Consider the following 12511-nt stretch of genomic DNA (forward strand, 5'->3'; position numbering starts at 1 on the left):
ACTGAGAGCTGGTGAGGCCACAGGCTGGGCCTGCCATCTCGGGGTTCCCCTGGCAAGGCTGGACAAGCAGAGCTTTGAGCAGTTAGCCCTCCCCTCTCCTTCCTCTTTCCAGATAAGCTCTGGGGTGGCACTGAGGGTTCCTTGTGAAAACTCAGCAGGAAGCACCTCCAGAGATCACAGTATCTCTGACACTGAGAGGAGCAGACCTGTTTTGTCAGGACTGACACTACCTGGCTGGGTCAGGCACCGACTGGCCTGATGGATGCCAAGAAGCATCGCAGGCTGGGCTCTGTGAGCTGGCTGAGGCCACACTGCCATCCCACACACAGATTAGGGGGCACACTGCTGAGTCATATGACTGACACAATGTGATGAGGAGCTGGTTTGTTCTTGACAGTTTTCAAACCCCTGCAGTGTGGCTGCATGCTTCCTGGTATTTGTCCCCGAGAGCAGCAGGGCCTGGGCTGGGAGCTGACACAGGTGTCAGATGAGGAATGCACTCCCCACGGGCAGAGCAGACAGGCACAGAGGGGTCGTTCAGTCTAAGCCAGGGCCAGACTGCCCAGGAGGTCCCTCAGCATCAAGAAGGGTTCTCCTGCATGCTCCAGGAGGTCCTGGGCATGAGGGTGGGGCTCAATTTGCTCTGGAGGAAATAACCAACCTGGGGAGCTTAGGCGATACAAAGAGCTTTGCAGTCCACCCCTTACATGCCACTTCTGTCCCCTTCTGCCAATCCACTTTGGTTGTCACTCTTGTCAACATCAGCTGACAGTATAAAGGCTAATGCCTGCTGAGCACTTAGCAGTGCAGGCCTGTGTGGGCTGTTCCTCATGACAGCCTCTGAGGGAGACTTTCTCATGCACCATTTCGGATGATGCAACTAAGGCACAGAGAAGTGAAGGAGCTTGCCCACAGTCACACAGTTGGGGAAATGGAGTAGGATACAAACCCAATTCTGTGAGAGCCCAGAGCCTGCACGCAACATGACAGCTGCCAGACGCCCAGGTGGACAGTGCCCCAGCCCCTGCATGACTTCTCCTTCTGTTCCATCAAAGCTGATTCATCCCTTGTTTTGCACTTCAGACTCTGCTCTGACCTAGAAAATCACAGACTCCCCCCTCTGAGAGTCACGGGGCAGGGCAGCTCTGGGCTCTGATCCTTTCTAGGAAGGTCACAATGTGAAAAGGAAGTGCCCGAAAGAGGACCCTTATACCACACCTGGGGGAGGAAGGGGTGGGAGGCCCCCATCTACCCAACTGCCCTGCTCCTGTGTCTGCAGCTGGGCGGAGAAGCTGGGAGGCTGGCAGGAAGGGAAGCTCCACAAGGGGCCATGGGCTGCCTCTTACTAGAATAGTCTCAAGGGTAGGGAAGAGGGTGGGCTCACGAGGTGGGCGTGGCTGAGGGTGGATTTCCCCAAGAGCTGTGTCCAAGAGGCTTGGAGAGCCCTTTAGCTATCTCGGGGAATTCTGCTGGCAGAGGGCTTGGTGCAAAACAAAGGCTAGTCTGTCCTCTGCATTCCAAACAGAAATGTTGACTCTAGCTCCAATACAGGCTGGCCCTATTGGATGCTACAGAAAAGTGACTGGTAGTCTGCAGGGTGGCTAGAGCCTGACGGTGCAGGCAAAGGGTCTCAGCAAAGGGTCACACGCATGTCAAGAAGGGGCCTGCTCCTGCTCTAAACCTCCTATGTCACTGCCTCAAATATGGAACCACACAGGCCTCTCGTCTGAAGGCTATCATAGAGCAGATGCATTACGTGTACTCCCCCTGGTCAGAGATGGCCACTGTAGCTCAGCGCAGCCTGTAGGTCTCTGAGCTGAGACACTGGAGGAGGACAGCTCAGGTGGACGTGGGAGTCAGAGTCCTGGGTTCTAGTCCTGGCCCTGCCACTTCCTCATTGTGTGACTCTCAGTGTCCTCATCTATAACACAGGGAGAATACTAGCACCTAACTCCCAGGACTGGGTTAGGATTTAACAAGCTAAGAAGATAATCTCACAGCCTGGCACGCAGTCATAGATGGTATTATGGTCTCATGTGCTGATGGCTGGCATGCCTGGCAGAGGCTATGCATGGGAGATCTCAGGAAAGAGCTGTCTCTGAGGTAGTAGGTGAGAGGGGCCATGTTGTGACAACATGCCAGTGTGGCTGAGCTCTCAACTCGACTCTGCTGGCAGGACTTCCCAGCCGTCTGCCCATGGCATGGGGCAGGTGGGCTCAGGGAGGGCATGGCTGAGGCTGCAGGGCTGAGCAGGGGCCCAGAGGCCTGTGCTGTTCTACCACTGAGGTTCCTGGAGCCTCCCACAGGAAGCAACCGGTCAGCTCCAGGCCTCCCGAGGCTTGGCAATGCTCCCCTGTTCTGCCACCACTGCCCGAGGCGGCCGGGTGGCGCACAGCTCCCTGGGAGTCCCAGACCCCCCAGTCTGGTCCTGACAGGAGAGGGCAAGGGCAGTGAGGGATGAAGGGGATGTGCGTCACAGGATCTGCTCTGAGTGAGTCACTCTTTAGCTATGGCCCTTTGGGCTACCACAGTGTTTTTCTCCTTTTCTAGGAACTTGGTATGCAACTAACCTACCCAAAAAGAGAGGAGGAAGGAGAAAGAACCCATGTCAAACCTCACATAACCCCAAGAGGAGTTCAGATTTCAATCCACGTTTTCTATCTGAAGCAGGCTGAAGTGGTCTTGCAGCTCCTTCCCTGGGAGCTCTCTGTCCTGCTGCTGAGGAGCAGACGAAGGCCCCAGCTTTGTGCTGGGGTTCGGGCCTTGCGTGATGGGTGGGAAGGGGCTGGAGCTCCTCCAGGCCACCCTTGATGCAGCGAAGGTGAAAGCAAGGCCCCTGATGGGAGGGACGTGCTGAGGACACTCACGGAGCAGTGTGGGTCTCTGTGCACCACATCACCCTGCCCCGTCCAGAGCACCCAGGACTCAAGTGAAAAGGTAGCCAGAACCTCTGTTTGCCCCAAGACACAGAAAAGGGGATTATTATATTCAGGAAATACAGCCAAGACACAGGGTCTAAGTGAGCAATCGACGCTCTGTGATCTGAGGAACACCACACACATGCACACACACATGCACACAGCAAAGCTGTTATAGCCACGCTGGTGTACTCAAGAGAGGTGCAACTTCCTGACTACACTCCCAGAACCTAGGGGGTCTGGAGAAGTGAAGAGTTGGAAGAAAACCCACCAGCACACAGAATTGCCTAGAGTGCTGGTGTGGTTAGCAGGCAGGAGCTCCTGACTGTGTGTTCCCATGACAACCCTGGGATGCTCATATAGAGCCAGTGAACGCTGCCGTGGAAGGCCAGGAGCTCTCTTGTCCAATTGGAGAGGACATGGGCTCTGTGACCAGATAGGCCTTATGAACAGTGAGACCGCAGAGCAGGACAGTGACCAGCCTGAAGTCCCACAGGGGCAGGGCAGGACCCAAGTCTTTACAACTCAGAGCTGGGAGGGTCCGCATTCTCCAAGACCCATCTCCTCTTACAATTCAGAGCTGGGGCTGGAGAATGCTGCCCCTAGCCCCCATCAGCCACTAAACACATAGCAGGCCTTGTCTCCAGGGAGCGAGGCAGCATCCGGCCCATTCTCCTGTCTTGCCACAGGCCCTCAGGTCCCTGGCTGGACCAGCCCCCAGAGGCACCCTTGTGATGAGCCTGACCCTGCTGGGCACTTTGCACTCCCTTATTTGCATCTCAGGCCAACCTTTCCAAGAAGGTAAAATCACCTCCACTTTCACAGATGAGGAAACAGGAGCTCACAGAAGGGCTTGGTACCTCAACACATGAATGAATTCAATCAACGAGTAAATAATCAAACGAACCCACTCTCATGGTCTCCAGGATAATTAAGAGGAAGCGCTGGGATGGGAGCCAGGTCTGACCCCCATGTCCATGCTCCTCCTTCCCCAGCACTCTCACTCAGCCAGTCCAGGGTTCAAGCAGCCCTGGAATGTCCTGTTTCCTGCAGAGCACCACAGGGTCAGGTTTTGGTCACTTCACTTTCTCAGGCTGGCAAATCTTATTTTTTTTAGGCGGTGGGCTGGAAGGAAGATCCAGACCCACGACCTTGGCATTGTAAGGCTGCGCTGTAACCAACTGAGCTAACTGGCCAGCCTATTTTTTTGTTTGTTTTTGTTTTTTTCTTAGCAGCTGGCTGGTATTGGAATCGAACCCTGAACCTAGACCCACGACCTTGGCATTGTAAGGCTGCACTGTAACCAACTGAGCTAACTGGCCAGCCTATTTTTTTGTTTGTTTTTGTTTTTTTCTTAGCAGCTGGCTGGTATTGGAATCGAACCCTGAACCTTGGTGATCTCTGCATCACACTCTAGCCAATGAGCTAACTGGCCAGCCTGGGCTGGCAAATCTTTACGCAGCTTCAGATGGCAGAGCTGCTGCTCCCTCCATGTGCCCTCACCCTCCTGCTTGTCTTCAACATGGGATCTGTGTCTTGTGGTCAGCACCCCAGCAGACGGTGAGCTCCAGGGGGTAGGAGACTTTCTGCAGTGGTGCTGGCAGAAGTGTAGGGACGAGCTCAGCCGCTGGGGTGCACAGCATCCTCGACAGCCTCTCAGGCTGCAGCTACAGGGTCTGGTGCCCCGAGCTCCCTTCCCGGAGGCCTACCTTCCTGCAGCTTCCTCTCCTCTGACCATTATGGTTTTGGCCACTTTATAAGGGACAGTAGGCCCAGGGCCCCTCCTGGGCTGACCATATCAGGGAACAAGTCACACCCCACCCGCTTCTGCTGTGAGGTTTGTGCTGCCTGCCATCTGTGAATCCACCCACCCACTTCAACACCTGCAGGTGAGAGAGGCGAGGGAGGAGGCTCAGGAAGAGCAAGGGAGGGGAGGGGCATCCTGCCCAGCCCTGCCTTTCTAGGATCGTGGTGGCCCACAGAGAGGTCCCTCCTGATGTTAGTCCTGGGCCCCTACAAGGTTGGTGACCCTCTATCACTGCCCCAGATCACTCTGAAGGGACATAGACCCTCTGTCGGGGTGGGATGACAGCCAGAGACAGGGGCCTCGAGTGATCTTCCTCTGCTGCAGGTTCTCGGTGGATGCCAAGGTGAGCCACCTAGATCCCTTCCAACACCTAAGCACTCTCTCCCTGCAGCTGGGACTGCTGGCTGCCGACCAATTATAGCTGTGTCCCTCTCCAGGAAGCACCTCAGTCAAAAGAAACTGCCTTGCCCAAGACTCCGTCCCTCCCTAGGGACAGCCTGCATTCAGTGACTGGTGGCTCTGAGGACACAGAGGCCATGTCCCCTTGCTTTGACCTGGGACATGTGAAGGGCCATCAACTCTCGAGTTTTTTAGACCGAGGCCCTGCTGTGACTTCACCGTTGTCCAGCTGCTCCCTCAACCCAATTCCGCCCCCTTGACTCTGAGAGCCCTCTCCCATAAGCCTCCTGCAGGCACATCTCAGAGGAACCCTGCTCTGGCGAGGCCTCGTTTTGCTCATTCCTTCACGATTCATCCATTTTTACAGTCATTTATGGTGCTCCCATTAGGAGCCAGGCACAACAAACAAATGGACCAGGAGGAGGTCTAAAATCTTCTCCAGAATTCCTTTTTCTTGGCTCTAAAACTCCTAATCTCAGCGAGCTCCATATTTCCATGCAGCAAACGACAGGAGCAGGCTCCCACCCCCTAGCCCTGGGATTCCTGGGAGAAGTGGGCTGTGTTGAGCCGGAACCCCTGCAGGGACACTGCAGGGCACTGGGTATTTGCAACATACAGCCTGTTCCAACTCCAAGGTAAATGCACGAAAGAAAAAACAGGGATCTTACCTTTTATTCAGCACCATGTTCCCAAGCTTTAGGTCTCTGTGCACAATGTTTTTCTGGAAAACAACAGGCATATGGTTTATACTGTGAAAGTGAGAGGTGGGATCGAGGCTAGCCTGTAAGATGTGGGCTCTTCAGGTGTTTGGGAAGGCAGGAAAAACTGTGACATGTCTCTTTAAGTTGTGCCCTGATTTGTGAGCCACAGACAGATCAGGACAATTCTAAGACCTCGTGAACCATGCATCTGAACGGGGTAAGACAGGAGCCCAGTCAACGTCTGCCCCACCCGGGCAGTTTCCTCAGCTCTCTACTCAGAACAGCAGCTAATGGGAAAGCTGCTCCTCTCCTCCCCTCCATCAAATATCCCATGGAAAAAAAGCTTCGGTCTGGATCTAGAGGTCAGAGATGAGCCATCAGATTCTGTGACTAAGTGCTGCAGGCTTGGCCCACAGAAGCTGTGGCACGTGGAGGCAGTGGCTCAGGTTCTCCTGACCCTTCCCTCAGGGCCTGACACCCTAATACTACAAAAAGCTCAGATAGGCGGTGGCCACTTGGGCGTATATCTTGCATTCATAACCCCAGTTGGGAGACTACGGTTTAGCCTCTTCCTGTGGACTGCTTGAATTGTGTTCCCCAAAGTCTATATATTAGAAGCTTAATTCCCACTGTAGCTGTTGAGGGTGGAAAGCCTATTACAGTAACTGAAAGGTGGGGCCTTGAAGAGGTGCTTGGATTGTAGGACCTCACAGTAGTGAATGGATTAATAATGGTCAGGGGCATGGTTCTGATGGCTTTAAAAGGAGAGCACGCGAGAGTCTCTCTCTCCCTGCTCCCCCATTTTCTGCCATGTGAGACTCCTACACTGTTGTAAAGCTACCACCAAAGATGCTCTCCAGATGTGCTCCCTGGACTTTGGACTTCCCAGCCTCTAAAACTATAAGCAATAAGTTTCGTTTTCTTACAAATTACCCATTTCCAAGTATTTTGTTATAAGCAACAGAAATGGACTAATACACCCCTCAGCAATGGAGAATTACTGTACAGGGCTCTCCTGGACCACCAGTCAGCCTTCACCAGGAATGGTGCTGTGGCCTGTAGCACTGTGCCTCACCAGGTGAACATGTCATTCAGCCACTCTCCTTCTGGACACTCCCAGCTACAAAGCATGCTTGGGTGAAGGGAAGACTGAACAGCAGCAAGAAGGGTGGCTTCCGTGGCACATAGGGCTTGGGCTGCTCTGGGGCTAGAGCACAAGGGAGTGGCAGGGGTGGGGGGCCTCACCTGGTGTAGGGCCTCCACCACACGGACCACGTCGTAGAAGATAACCACGGTCTCCCGCTCACTGAGCCTCTTTTCCTTGATGACGTAGTGCTGCAGGTTGATCAGGTCAGCGGTCTTGTCACTGAAGTCGTGTGCACAGAGGCAGTCCAGGACGAGGCAGATGCGCTTCTTCATCTTCTTAACCATTCGGCTGGATTCTGTGTCCTCCACGATTTCACAGGTGCGGTCCTGGGAGGCAAGAGGCAGACCAGGGCTTGGCTGTGGACTGGCAGGGCCAAGGTCAGGGGTTTGGGACTCTCCTCTGAAGCTGAATATCCAAACAAATGAGAGGTGGAGGGCTGCAGTGGAGCACCAAGGCCTGGGCAGTGGGGCTGCTCAGCTTCCCACCTGCCAAGTGCCAGGCCCAAGGGGCTGAGGTTAACACATCTCAGGTTAGGGCTTAATGCTTTGATCATAATGCAAAGGATTCAGATCTTGGCTGGGCATTTAAAGCCAAAGGCCCTCTTTGTCCAGTGTACAGGCAGCAAACCTGGGGCCTGGGGCATCTTCCCCCCATGGCACTCCCAGATTCCAGCAATCACCAATGTGACTTCTTTCCAGTGTTGAAGACTGTAGAAGTTACTGAGAGATCAATCTTGGAAAGCTCCCAGGATCACATGGTGTTCTGTGTGTCCAACACAATTGCTTTCCTCATGGACGCAGAACTCGCAGGCAGTTACATAAGAGTGGTTAAGAGTATGGCTCAGGCCTCAGACGGCTGGGTGTGGCCCTTCTCCACCACATCTTAGCTGTGGGACCTGGGGCAGTTTGCTTAACCTCTCAGGTCTCCAGTTCCTCATCTGTAAAAGAGAGTTAGCAATCCCTCCCTCACCAGTGTCGAGAGAACTGAAAGAGACAGCCCATGTCCAGTGCTTAGGTCCTGCCATAGTCTGGGCTCAGAAACTGAGTACTGCTACCGACACTGCGGCTGCGAGCTCTAGATTCATTATCCTTGCAGAAGGGGTTTCAAGTGAGGCAAAAACACGCATGACATGGGGACTTTTATCCTACCAGCTTAAGGAGGCCGGCCCTTGGTGTCATCTTCAACAGACTGACCGTCCCCTCTGGGGAATCCCTAGATGACCAGGTATGCACATTTCTCCTCAAGAGCAAGAGGCCTCCTGGTCATTCTGAACCCAACTCTTCATTTCTAGAGATACGATTTCAGTTCTGCTTGAGGATGGCTCTTTTCAGGGTACGGGTTGCTAATCAGTACCTTTGCTAAAGGACCTGGTACTTCTGAGTATGGGAGCTCAGGGACATTCGCCAAACAAACTGAAATGCCCGAGCAGGCAGAAGGACTGTCAGTACCAAAAACAACTGTGGGGACCTACAGTGGCTCCAAATGCTGCTGCTTCCTCACCGCGCTCCCTTCTACCCTGGCTTGGCCGATTCCTGACAACACAGATGGAAGGAGCCCGGATGTCTTTATATAACTTCCTGGTTTCCTAGTTCTCAGAAAAGTGGCCCTTCAAAGAAAACCTGGCCGCTGTAATATGCAAATTATGCATTCCTGCCAGGCTGTGGTCCTGGCTGCAGGAGCACTGCAGCAGCGAGTGTGACCCCAGGCAGACCTGCAGCCCACCCTGCCCACGACATCCTCACGCACCCAGCATGGCAGGGACACCAGGGGACATGTGTCGTGAGCTGCTCCACATATGGCTGTGGCCCCAGTGTAGTGGATTGAATTATGTCCCCCCAAAATGCACTGAAGCTTAAATTGTGTCCCCCAAGTTCTATGTATTAGAAACTTAGCCCCCACTGTGTCTGTTAAGAGGGTGGGAAATCCTATTATGGTAATTGAAAGGTGGAGCCTTGAAGAGGTAATTGGATTGTAGGACCATGTAGTAGTGAATGGATTAAAAATGGTGGTCAGGGGCATGGTTCTGAGGGCTTTAAAAGAAGAATAGTGTCTGTCTTGCTCTGTCTGCTCTCTCTGCTTCCACCATCTTGCAATGTGAAACCCCTGGGGCACTGTTGCCACTACCAGATGGACTTTTGACTTCCCAGCCTCAGAAACTGTACGCAATAAATTTCATTTTCTTTATAAATTACCCAGTTCAATGTACTTTGTTAAAGGAACAAAAACGGACTAATACACCCAGGAAGCACTGGCTCCCGGAGCCAGCCTGGGGAGGGAGTAGTGATGTGGGGGCCGGCCACTCACCTGGAAGAGACCGTGGTGGTGCACCACGCCGTCCTGCGTGTGGAGGAGGGACAGGAGCGAGTACTCGGTGTGTAGCAGCATCTTGCCTTGCCGCTCCTCTTGGCTCTCCATGCCCTGGTCCCCCCTCTCCTCGAGAGTAAGGATCTTCAGGAGAGCACAGAAACAAAACCGAAAAACCAAACACTTTACTGTACACAGCAGAATGGCTGGAAGAGGGGAGGCAGGAGCTTCACTTTCTACCATACAACACTTGCACACAACTCACACACAAACGTGCGACGTGAAACCGCTTTTCTGAATGTGATTGCAATGTAATTTATGCAGAGATAAAACTCTTTAAATCAGGACTTGTTCTGAACGAGACTGTGTGAACTTGATTGCTTTGCAGCAAGACATGGCGCTACTCTTGTAAACAAGCGATGCAGATGTGAAGGTGGAGAGGGAGGAGTAGGCTGCTGGGAAGGCCTATGCCCCACTTACCTTCAGCTGATAGAAGTCATCTGTGCCATCTTTCCTCGCTAGACACTGCACGATGCTCGGCACTGGTGAGTTGCCCAGACGGGGCCCTATGGTACAGAAAGCCGCTGGCTTACTTTCCAGTATCACACATCATGGCACCACGTGGTCAGAAGGGCACCACAGTTCATGCCCACTGGGCTGACCTCCCTAAAGTCTCCTGGTAGAGAGTTCTCATGGTGACCTCTCTAAAAATGGAGAGGGGTGTGTGTGCATATACCTGAGATTCACTTGGCTTCTTCAGGCACATTTCTCAAGAAGAACCCTGGGTGCATGCTAGAATCTCTGCGGAGCAGCTGATAAAGAAAGAGGTCCCAGGCTGCAACCTGGACCCTCGGCATTAGCAACTCCAGGGTGAGGCTCCAGGGACCATAACTTTAGCAAGTTCCCTGGTGATTCTGATAGTCAACTTGGCGCCTGTTCAAGTGCCAGCTTTTGGGACCTTCTGTGCTTCTGGAGATACATAGTGCTTGTTGTCCTGTGACAGCACCCCACCTGAGCTCTCTGAGCAGAAATCAGATGGTGTCATAGGGCCACTGCCCTGAGAGAGATCATTACCAACGCCCTGCTATTCTTAACATATAGCCCACAGTCCCTTCTTTGGCCTCCAAGTCCTTGTACGATGTGGTTTCTGCCCACCTTTCCAACTGAGTATATTCCATCCCCCTTCCCTGGCCATACCCTAGCTAAAGTGGGCTCTTAATTCCCAACAGGGTAAGCTCTTCCCTGCCTTTGGGCCTTTGCACTTGCTGGTTCTTCTGTCTGGAATGCTTCTCCTCTGCTTTTCATATAGCTGCTCCTTCTCACCCTCGGATGTCAGCTCAAAAGTCACTTCCTCATAGAGGCCTTCCTTGTCTACACTATCTATAGGCCCCCCTCACTCTCACATCCTTCGAGGCACTTATCACCACCAGTGAAGATCTTGTGTGTTGTTTCCTGCCCTCACAGAATGTTAAGTTCCGTGAGGGCAGGAACTTGTCTATCTTGTGCACTGCTGCATTCCTGGCAAATAGCAGAGGCCTGGCATGTGGCAGGTGTCATTAACTGTTTGCTGAATGACTGAAGCTAGGCTTATGTGCCCGTAAGTCCAAGATGCTGCCCCAAAGCAAAACTCATGCCCAGTCTCTGGCTGCCAGGAGAGTTGGGGGTCCTCAGAGCCCACACCATCTGCAAGCTTGATGATAAGCAATCAGACATCATGCAGAAAGGCCCTGCTGCTCCTTTCAGAACTCTACAGGATTTCTGTGCCAATTTTACAAGAAGTTTGGTGGGAGGGGGGGTGGGGTGCGGCTACACAAAATGCTTTGTGAAATGAATCATGCCATCCAAGAACGCTCAAAGCAGTGCCTTGCATGAGGGATATTGGGTTCTAACGCAGCTGTGCGCTTCCCGTGGGCACACCGACATTCTGGGGGCACACACAGGATTCTCTGAGGAAGAGACAGAGTTTAGCTCTCAGCTGAGACTGATGAGCTAAGGCTGGTGTGGCTACAATAAAAATGACAATGCTTGGTACAGAGTGACTTAAGTCATCCACTGACATAAAGCGGTGAAGCTAGGGACCAGGCCAGGGACACCTCAGTCTGGATGTCTGCAGGTCAGACTGTGCGAGCCAATGTGCCCTGCCCCTGCCCCCCTGCACACCCACTGCCCTGGGGATCAGAAGCTTACCAAGGATGAATGGTCCAGCTCTCTTCGCATTATTTCCAGAAATCCCACTTCCTAGAGCCTTCGCCCTGGCCGACGTTTCCCCAGCTCCTCTATCTGATGCTCTCCGCTTCATTCTCAGCTCTAGACAAGACAGAAAAGACCCCTTCTCACTGAGTAAGTCTGCGACTTCCCTTGCGGGCTAAGCCTGCCCGCAAGTCTCTGACTTGGAGATGCGTCACACAGCTGCTGCTGTTGTTCACAGCCGCTGCCGCCTCCTCCCCGCCTGAAGGAGCAGCCAAGGCTCCTTTACTTGGGTGCTAAGGTGATGTCCTTTAAGGCAGCACATACAGGCTACACAGGTGGGAAGCTGGCCGACTGCAAAGGGGCTGGTGAAGTGCATCACTTGAGATAGCTACACAGTCTCTTGGTTTGAATATATCATGATTTATCTAACCATTCCCTTATTTATGGACATCTAGGTTTTTTCCATTATTATTATTATTTTTTTTTGGTGACTGGCCGCGGCCGCACCAAGCGCACCGGCCATACCTATATAGGATCCGAACCCGCGGCAGGAGCACTGCAGCGCTACCAGCACCGCACTCTCCCGAGTGTGCCACGGGGTCGGCCCTCCATTATTTTTTATTAATAGCCATGTACACACTAGTATACATATTAGCATACCTGTCTCTCTCCCTCAGGATAAATCTGAGAAGCCGAACTGCAGGGTCACATGGGGCACATGTTTTTGAAGGTATTTGACACATTCTGCTAGGCTGCTCTCTGGAAGGCTGTGCCAGTTTATCAGAGTGAGTTCCAGAACCTGCACTCAAACTGAGTAGATGGGTAACAAAAGTATACCGTTTTTAAAATTCATAATTCTTTAATTATTTCTGAGGCAGAACATGTTTCACATGCTACCTGGTTGTATGCATTATTTCTTTTGTGAATTTCCTTCATATTCTTTTTCTATATTTTATTATTATGTGTGTATTAGTGTTACTGGTTTTTAGGAGCTATTTATGTATTATGGCTATAACTAACATAAGGATGTAGTTTTTTCTTCATC

The 12511-nt window shown here is 52.6% G+C and overlaps 1 protein-coding gene across 2 annotated transcripts in view; it reads right to left on the reverse strand.

The window, feature by feature from the left end:
* STK40 (serine/threonine kinase 40) overlaps window positions 1–12511 on the reverse strand; it is a 41475-nt gene that overhangs the window by 10916 nt on the left and 18048 nt on the right. For both annotated transcript variants that reach the window (XM_063106085.1, XM_063106084.1), the window contains exons 2-6: window positions 11464–11583; window positions 9757–9842; window positions 9277–9420; window positions 7071–7298; window positions 5793–5845 (exon numbers count right to left, since the gene is read on the reverse strand). In XM_063106085.1, coding sequence (XP_062962155.1) covers window positions 5793–5845; window positions 7071–7298; window positions 9277–9420; window positions 9757–9842; window positions 11464–11575 — 623 coding nt within the window. In that variant the 5' untranslated portion in view covers window positions 11576–11583. The remainder of the gene's footprint in view (window positions 1–5792; window positions 5846–7070; window positions 7299–9276; window positions 9421–9756; window positions 9843–11463; window positions 11584–12511) is intronic.

The sequence above is a fragment of the Cynocephalus volans genome, chromosome 8, assembly GCF_027409185.1.
Source record: "Cynocephalus volans isolate mCynVol1 chromosome 8, mCynVol1.pri, whole genome shotgun sequence".
Taxonomy (NCBI): domain Eukaryota; kingdom Metazoa; phylum Chordata; class Mammalia; order Dermoptera; family Cynocephalidae; genus Cynocephalus; species Cynocephalus volans.